Consider the following 9335-nt stretch of genomic DNA (forward strand, 5'->3'; position numbering starts at 1 on the left):
AAACACCCAAGTTATGAAGAAGATTGCAAAAATAGATGCAGGCCCTTCACACATCTTTCCATGTTGTCCCCTCCGCACTGTAGGTGACTCCTGAGTTTGGAATTTACCACTCCCAGGAGGTGGTTGCAGTCTTAGTAAGTACCTGTGTCCTTTAAACAGCATTGTGCATGCTCTAAACTTCATGTAATTGATGACGCACTGGTATATTTCTGCTGAAAAGTGCTTTTGAAAACAATCGGTGTTGGAGATCCCCTACTCGGTTCTTTAGTATTATGCTACCTATACAGTATGAGAATCCGTCCTTTAGTGTTATGAATATATTGCATTCTATTTTGTCCAATGATTCCCATTAGCTGAAAATACGTTCTACTATAGGCAAACAATGTGGTCTTTGGGTTGTAATAAAAACCACTAATAAACGTATTTAAAGGAAAAATAATTGATAAAACATTAAGACATGATTTAAAAGAGTAGCAATTTAAAACTGCAATAAGTGATTAAAACTTACAATTGAGAGAATTCTACTTTTGTGTACTTTTATCATCACTTGAATCTAACAGTACATTTTCTGGACATCTCTGCCCAGTTAGATTTGAAGAGTCTGGTACTTTCTTCACTCCCTGAAAGTATGCCTCTTCCATTATTCTCCCAACTTTTTATGCTGAAAAATTACAAGCCTCCAGAAAAATTGAAATAGTACAATGAACATCTATAGATCCTTTACTTAGATTCACCACTTGTTAACACCTGGTCGTATTTGCTTTCTGTCTGTTTTTACCAGAACCATTTGAGAGTTAGCTGTGACATAGCACGAAATCACTTCTAAATGTTTCAGCAGCATCTCCTAAGAATAAGGACATTATTATATGTAACATTAGCCATCACTCTCATACCTATTTAAATTAATAATTCTCTAATAGTACCTAATATCCAGTCCATAGTCAAATTTCCCTAACTGTCCAAAAAGAGGCTAGTTAGCTTTTTAGAAATCTAGGACCCAACCAATTAGCTGTCACACGTCACAGTTAGCTGTTGTGTCTCTTTGGTCTACTTAAATCTAGAACAAAGCCGGGCTTTTTTTCTTTTAAAATTTAAAAAATTATCTCTACTTGCTCCTACCCTTACTGTTTCTAGTTTCTACTATTTAAAAAATAATAATCCTTCCTCTCTAGATTTCTAGTGCTTGCACTCTCTCTCCCTTCGGAGCCAAGTTCCTTAAAAAAAAAAAAAAAAAAAAAAAAAAAAGCTTCACTTTATCTTATTTCCTCGGTCTCCATTCATTTATTAACCTGTTGAAATCATATTTCTGTCCTCCTCATGCCACTAATACTACTTTCACTGAGGTCAGCAATGGCTTTCTATTAGGTTGGTGCCAAAAGTAATTGTGGTTTTTGCAATTATTTTCAACCTTTTACCAATTACTTCTGCACCAACCTAATACCTGCCAAGTCCAAAGGTCGTTTTTTTCAGTTATCAATCACCGGATTTCTACGCAGAAGCGGCCAGGGCTACATGTGGTCTCCCTCAAGTGCCTTCAGACCTGGACATAATTCTCTTCTCTCTCGAGACTATGCCCCTGAATAGCTATTCATCTCAGTTGTCCTTGACCTCATTCCTCCGTGGCTTTAACGACCACCTATTAGTGAGCCCCAAATCTCTTCCCCAGTCTAGAACTCTCTCCAGAACTCGACACAAATTTCTTACAGTTCTCTATATGTAATGTGTCCATAACTGAATTATTTTCCCCCTGCAACTGATTTCTCCTACTATATTCCTTTTCTTAATTAATGGAAACACCAGCTCTCCAAATTTAAAACCTCTCCTCCTCCTTCCTCATCTCCAATGAACCAATCACTAAATCCTCAATTCTACCTGCTATATACAGAGGGTGCCAAAAAATATGTATATATACGCATTTTTTAAGAAAGGAAAAAAACTGTTAAAATTGTAACACAATGAATGACACTAGCATTCATTTGATTAACGCCATCTTCTGAGCGAACGTCATACTACACATTGCTACCATAATTCAATTCAACTTCGAAAGGTAATACATAGATAACATCTTTAAAATGTGTACATTTCTTTGGCACCCCCGGTAGTTCTCACATTCATCACCTTCTCTTTAGCTGTACATCGATGGCAGTGAATCAACATTTCTCCCACAGACCATCACAAAGATATATTTAATCTCTATACTTCCAGGCCTCCTCCTCTTTGTGGATCCATCCTTGACCCTTCCCACAATTTATTTTTCTGAAACACTAAATGGGTCACATTACTCATCTATTTAAAGCTCCTTGACTCCCATGCTCTGCCGGGGAACAAGTCAGCATGGTGGTTAAGAACACAGGAGTTGAGAAAAGCTGGAGGAAATACTAGATTCTCCATCTACTGTGTGGCCAGGAGACAGGATTTAACCTAAGCCCAAAGTTTTCATTTATAAAATGGGGATAATTGTGCTTTTCCAACAACATTGTTAAGGGATTATATTAATAAAATGATGTGTATAAAACATTTGTTCCAATACCCAGATTAAATACTTAGTAATTGTTTTAAGATAAATTCCAAATTCCTTAGCATGGCCCTTTCTGATCTGGTCACTGCTTACCTATTCAGTCTCATTTCCCAATTCTTCCTCACATTCTTCACTGCCATGTCTTACATCCTCTTGCTTTTGTACACATCACTTCCTTTGCCGACAAAAACCTAGCCCCTAGTGGTTTGTCCAAGGACTGAACTTTTTCCAACCTTGATTTTTGCCCTTTGAACCTTAAACATAACGCTATCACTTTGTATGACATCTACGTCCTGGTCTCCCTCTCCCAATAAATTGTTTCTTGAAAGCAGAGATAAGCAGAGAAAATAACAACACAAGAAACTAACAGCAGACATGGAAATTCAGCTCTGAGACATGGAACCTGACCACTGTGTTGAAAAAATTTATAGAAAGGACCTAAAGTGATCATTCTGTTCCCAAATTAATTTAACTAATGGTTTATTCATTTTATTTTTTATTCTTACTATTAAAACAACACACACATACATTAGCCTAATGAAGGTTTAGGTTAGTGGGTCAGGAATGTTACACTTTTTAACATTCTCTATGGTGCTATAAGGTAACTGTGGAGGAATAAGAATTCAAACTGGGTCTTGAAATCTGTTTTGGTCCAAAGTAGAAAGGGCCTAACAAGACAAACAGGCGTCTCTCTGGTAGGCAAGCTGGGCTATGTGAACTTCAGTCAAAGCTGCCATGTAGTGAAGGGGACCAAGTTTTGCCAACCTAAAGCTGCCTTTTGGGATACTCATTTTAAGCTGGTAATTAAAAAAATATTCAGAAAGCACCTTTGACCCTCCCCCCATTCCCTGCCTAAGAGATTCAGATTTAAAAAAAAAACCCACCTAATTCAAGGAAGGGGAATCTTAACATGGCTACTTAAGCATTAGACAGGAAGATTCCATGCTGGAGTCTGTTGACTAAACACCTCCCATTGTTTTCTGGGTTGCCTAGCAAAAATTTACCTGCCAGGTGTTCTGCTCTTCCTCAATTACCTGCACATGGCTCATTCTCACTTTTGAAGTCTAAGATCCCATACCCCACTTCTCCTTTGTCCAAAATGACATACATACCCAATTTTGCCTTACCGTCTTTGGGAATTTCATGCTTATGTGAATTCCCTGTGTGGATGTATTACAATCTTGATTTTTTTTTTCCTGTTAATTTGCCCAGCTAAAAGAACTTAGAAAGTGGCAGAAAAAAAAATTTTTTTAGCCCTGTTTCAAAGTTGAATTAGGTTCAAGCATGTTGTTCCTTAGAGGGAAATTGTGATTACTCCACCTCAACGTTAACAAGGGAAGATGTCCATACGAGATTCTACCATGGAAACAAGCAAATGAGCAACTAGAAGAAGTCAGAATAACAAGCGTCTCAGGGTAGTCTCTATTATAAAGTGGTAACAAAAGAAATACATTAGCGGATACCAAGGCTATGTGGACTCTTGAACCAGAAAGTGTAGCTTGTAGGATTATCAGTCCTAAAATACTATGGTGCACAAGGCAGGCGGATTTCCTTGTACTAAAAAGCGATTACAAACAACTCATTTACTCAGGTCAATAAACCAAGTCACATTCCTTTCCGAAATCCGAGATGCCATGTTTATCACATACCAAGTCCACACTTAAAAAAAATAATAATCCCTCTACATCTAGAAAAATATGTTCCGGGGGGGGGGGGGGGGGGGCGGGGAATCTACTCTCAATATACAAAAAATTAGAAATCTGTCAAATGGGCAGATTTCGCTAGCACCGCTCGTGCTTAGGACACTGCTATGACGCCTGCGAAACAAGTTCAAGCTGCGTGGACTTCGCTTTGTTCTCCCCGGCAGAGCCAAGGAAAGAAAGGGCGATTTCTTAAGGGAGTCGACCCCGGGGAGGTGCCGAGAGACACCGTCACTCTGCAAAACTCCAGGGGTCAGAAAATAGGTCAGCGTAGGGGCAAGGGGTGGCAGTGGCGGTAAGGGAGGAGGGGCTGCGCGAGGATGTCACAGAGGGTCGCGGGGGCGACGCTGTCACGGAGCGGCCTCCCCCTCCCGGCCTCGGGCCCCAGTCACTCACATGCGGGGCCCGCGCCCCCTTGGGCTCCTCCCGCCACGGGGACAACAGCCGCCGGGCGAGGCAGAGAAGCCGACAACTTCCTGCTTCCGGGCGCGGAACCGGAAGCAACTCCACGCTACAGGCGAGGATGGACGCCCTAAAGTAGCTCCTTCTTCCCGCCCCATGCTTCCGCCCAAAACAGAAACGCGCGATGTCATAGCGCATGCGGAAACTCTCGCGAGATCTGCAGAGCACGGGTTCTTGCTCCCCCTGGCGTTCGGAGTTCCTCTGCTCAGTCTACACAGACGACACACCTGAACTGATTCCTTCAACAAGCATTTATATTTATACTACATGCCAGGGAGCATGTTAGGCATTAAAGAGTGGGAGTGGGAGAGATATGTAAATGGAGGACAGGCCCTTACCCTGTTTCCCCGAAAATAAAGCCTAGCCGGACAATTAGCTCTAATGCATCTTTTAGAGCATAAATTAATATTATATATGATATGATATGATATGATATATGATACTGGGTCTTATAAAAAGACCGGGTCTTATATTAATTTTTGCTCTGAAAGACGCATTAGAGCTGATTGTCGGGCTAGGTTTTATTTTTGGGGAAACACGGTACCATTGGAAGCTCCTTGTCTAAGAAAGACAAGCTAAAAAGTAGATATACACACGACCCTCTTGATTGCCAGACGTTACCAAGCACTTTATACTCGTGAAACCACCTCAACAACCCTATGATATAAAATGCCCCATAACATTTATCCTCAGGTTTATGGAAAGGTTAACTTTCTGAGACAGGATTAAGAGAATGAAAAGACAAGCCATAGAGGGAAAGAAACCAACAAACAGCTTGTGTCCAGGATATATAAAGAACTACAAATTTTTTAAAAGAGCCAAATAGAAAAATGGGCAGGAGATTTGAACACAAAAAGATGATATCTAAATGGCAAATATGCCTATGAAAAAGTGTTCAACTTAATCATTAGTTGTTAGGGAAGTGACTATTGAGATATTATCCAGGTTCTAGAATTGCTTAACTGGAAAAGCCTGGCAACACTGAACATTGGAGAGGAAGCGGAGCAACAGCAACTCATATATTGCTGGTAGTTGCTGTTAAAAATTTTTAGTAAATTGCTACAGCCACTTTGGAAAACAATCTGGTATTAACTACTAAAATACAACATACACATAACCTCTGACCCAGCAATTTTACTTCTAGGTATATACACCCACAAATTTATGTACAAGTTTAGGAAGATACATGTAAAAATATTTGTAGCAGCATTATTTGTAACAGCCACAATCTGGAAACATTCCAAATGCCCATTAACAATAGAATATATATTGTATAGTCATGCAACACAATACTACCATGTTTCCCTGAAAATAAGACCTAGCCGGACCATCAGCTCTAGGGCCTTTTGGAGCAAAACTTAATATAATATAATATAAATAATATAATACTGGGTCTTATATTAATTTTTGCTCCAAAAGACACATTAGAGCTGATGGTCCAGCGAGGTCTTATTTTTGGGAAAACAGGGTGCGCACTGAAAAATGAGATAATGGCCACTATATATAACAACATGGATCTATATCACAAACAATGTTAAGCAAAAGAAGCCAGATATTTAAAAAAATGTTTTACGACTCCATTTATATAAATTTCAAAAACAGGGAAAATTAATCTATGAATTTAGAAGTCAGAAAGTAGTTAACTTTTGAGGAGCAGGGAGGAATACCAATTGATGTAGTTGGAAACTTTTTTTTTCTTGATTTGATAGTGGTTATACAAGTGGGTTTATTTTGTAATAATTAGTTGAACTATCACACTTAGGATCTGTCCACTTTTCGGGATATATATTATACTTCAACTTACATTTTTACTTAAAAAAAAAGTGCTCTAGGGAGTCCGGATGTCCTGGAAAGCCCATGTTTTCTTGGCCCTTCCTGCCACTCTCTGTACCACAACCTGAGTGGCACTTCCAATGTACAAATCTGATTCTGTCTCTTCAGAGGTCCCTACTGCCCTCAGAATCAAGTTCCAAGATCCTTCATGATTCCTTCACACTCAGCTCCAGGACAGCCCAAGAAATAAGCTCTGACTTCCGAAGCTTTTTATAATGCTCCATATCTACAGAGAGGCTTCAACATTTTCCAAATCTCAGCTCAGGTGATCACTCCCAGGGAAATCTCTGGCTACCCAAAGCCAGCACTGGAACAACCAGAGCTCAGGAAGCACCGCGTGCTTCCTCATTACCGCTATCACTGCATTCTCTTACTGCTGTGTGTTTTACTTCTCTCCTAGAATGTGTGTTCCTTTGGGGCTGGGCACAATGCATGTGACCCACCTCTATCTTTCTCAGTGCCTAGTGGCTAGTAGGTGCTCCAGGAAAAGATTTAGGTCTTGAAAAAGTGACCTTGGAGGTGGCCTGTAAGGATTCAGACACTGGAGACTGATAATGGACACATTTCAGGCACAAGGTATAGCGTTGAGAGATTCAGAAGCAGGGAAGACGAGCACATTCTGGGAAGCTGGAATTAGGGTTTCTGGGCGGGTATTCCTGCCTATTCTCAGGAAATTTTTTTGCTTTCCTGTTCCCAAATCCCGAGATACAAACTGTTTTCTGTTCTCCATGATGAATCGCTTCCACAGAGTGACGGCCAATACTACCAACCACCTGGGTTCAAGGAGCCGATTTTCCCGATTTCCCGACCAACTTTTCTCGGGAAAGCAAAAAAATTCCCGCGAATTGGCGGGAATTCCCGCCCGGAAACCCTAGCTGGAATGTCAATCTGGCTGAGGCTAAGGCTACTTATAGAAGAAAAACAATCTTTAAAGATCAGTTTGCCCAGGAAGGCCTCAAATGCTAGGACTTTAATCTGTGTCAGTGGGGAGCCACTGAAGATTTTTGAGCACAGATGCGACATAATCAGAGCTCTGCTAAGGACATATACAGCCAGTGGAGGATGAAGGCGAGATTGGAAGAAGGAAAATTAACTTTGGAAAGTTCAAGGGAAAAACAACTTTGATGGTCTAGGTAAAAGGAATGGAAGAATGAGAATCCACTTAAGAAACATTTCCCAGGTAAAAGAGATCAGAAAGGCTGCTGAGTAAGTAGAAAGGCTCAGGAGAGGAAGGCAGGGGAAAGGCTTGGATTCCAGCCTGCAATAAATCCTGGTGGGCCCTGAAGCTAATTGCTTCCTCCAGATGGTCACTCAGAGCCCTCCACTCTAAAACCTTGCCAATGGGAGACTGAGATGAGATCATGACTGTGAAAGTGCTTGGTAACCCGTAATGTGTGTGGGGACATAGATGAGGGAGTGTGAGGAGTCAAAGATATGTCTGGTGATTAGGACAATAGTGATTGGAAACATAAGAGGAGGCACTGGTTTGGGAGAGAGGATAGGGAGGGAAATGATGGGTAAATCTACTCGTTTCCTTAGTAAATTGTTTGGCTTCTCTCCTTGGAGATTTAGAAAAACCTTTGACAAGGTTACCAGGTAATAGCACCCTGTGTAACAGAATTGCTTGTTTGTGGGTTGTTGCCTTATCTCCATTCAGCCACTGGAGGCTCTCTCTGTTCAGGTTCCAGTAGGGAACAGGCCCTGTGTGAATACTGAACTGAACTGAACTAGGATGTGGTCCCTAAGATGGGCTCTTAACAATTTACTTGGAAAAAAGAGAATCTGACACAAATAGTTAGACAACAATGGAAGGCCGCACCGAATTAAAGACCAAGAAGAAAGAAAGGGAGAGAGTCTACTGTAGACAGGAAGATACAGAATAAATGAAGTAGATACAAGCTACTCTAATTTAATGTGAACTATTATCTAAAACTCAGACAAGCCCTCTTTGTCAACTCCGTCCTGAAATCACTGACACCCAATGTTCTCTTGGGGACAAAAAGGTCAACAAATATCAAGCCTCCTCAGGAAGGATTTTGGAATGAGACAGCAAGACACTGTTATTCTTGTGAACCCCAATACTTCCTCACTGTGCCCTAAGCCTCCCAAGATGGACCAATGATGAAGACTTTTCCATCCAGCTCAAGAGTCACAAAGAGCAAATGAACACAAGACTGCAGGAGATGTAAAATTAGTTATACCTTACATTAGCAGAGGACTCATCAATTTAAAATATTTTATGCCCATTAGTCACTCAGCAAAACCTGAACACCCTATGCTCAGTACTCTGCGAGGAGGGTACAGAGATGAAGGAGGCCCAGTTCCTCTCTCAAGGAGTTCACTGTCTAGTTTGATATTGGCAACCTATAACCTTATTCCCACTTGACAATTAATAACTTTGAGCAAGTTATTAATCTCTATCGCACTATCCTCAAAGTAAAAAGGGAATGGTAATATCTACCTCATAGGTTTTGAAGATTAAGTGTTGTCAAAAGTTCAGAAATAGTGGAAGAAAACCACTGGATCACTGAAATAGTAATTAGCAAGTTTATTGTGCACCCACACACACCAAGTTTTCAGAGAGCACTCAAACTGAACATGGAATGAGGCTCAGAAGTATATCGTTATAAAGCAGCTTACATAGCGAGGAGGCAGTGGCTGTTTGTCAGTTTTGGGTTATAAACTTAGAGTTTTCCTAGTGACAGAGAATGGGTTAAAAGTGGTTACCTTGCAAAAATTTTGGGGAACAGTTTAAGTTTTGTTTACGATTTTCAGAGGCATTTACGAGAAGTGGCCCAAGTTAAGTTTTGCTTGTCTTACAA

General features: G+C 40.6%; 1 protein-coding gene across 8 annotated transcripts in view; it reads right to left on the reverse strand.

Annotated features, from left to right (window-relative positions):
- Nucleotides 1–4768, reverse strand: part of C2H6orf89 (chromosome 2 C6orf89 homolog) — a 34302-nt gene extending 29534 nt beyond the window's left edge. For 5 of the 8 annotated variants that reach the window (XR_012496566.2, XM_019738772.3, XM_019738773.3 and 2 more), the window contains exon 1: nt 4615–4750. Coding sequence is in view for 1 of the 8 variants with exons in the window: in XM_019738770.3 (XP_019594329.3) it covers nt 4615–4616 (2 nt within the window). In the remaining 7 variants the exon portion in view is untranslated. Of the gene's footprint in view, nt 1–4614 lie in introns of all 8 variants that reach the window. The other 3 variants (XR_012496565.2, XM_019738770.3, XM_019738776.3) reach the window with 2 other exon arrangements.
- Between the last annotated feature and the right edge of the window lie 4567 nt (nt 4769–9335).

Source organism: Rhinolophus sinicus, chromosome 2 (genome assembly GCF_057876585.1).
Source record: "Rhinolophus sinicus isolate RSI-liver-muscle chromosome 2, RSI-T2T, whole genome shotgun sequence".
NCBI classification, from domain to species: domain Eukaryota; kingdom Metazoa; phylum Chordata; class Mammalia; order Chiroptera; family Rhinolophidae; genus Rhinolophus; species Rhinolophus sinicus.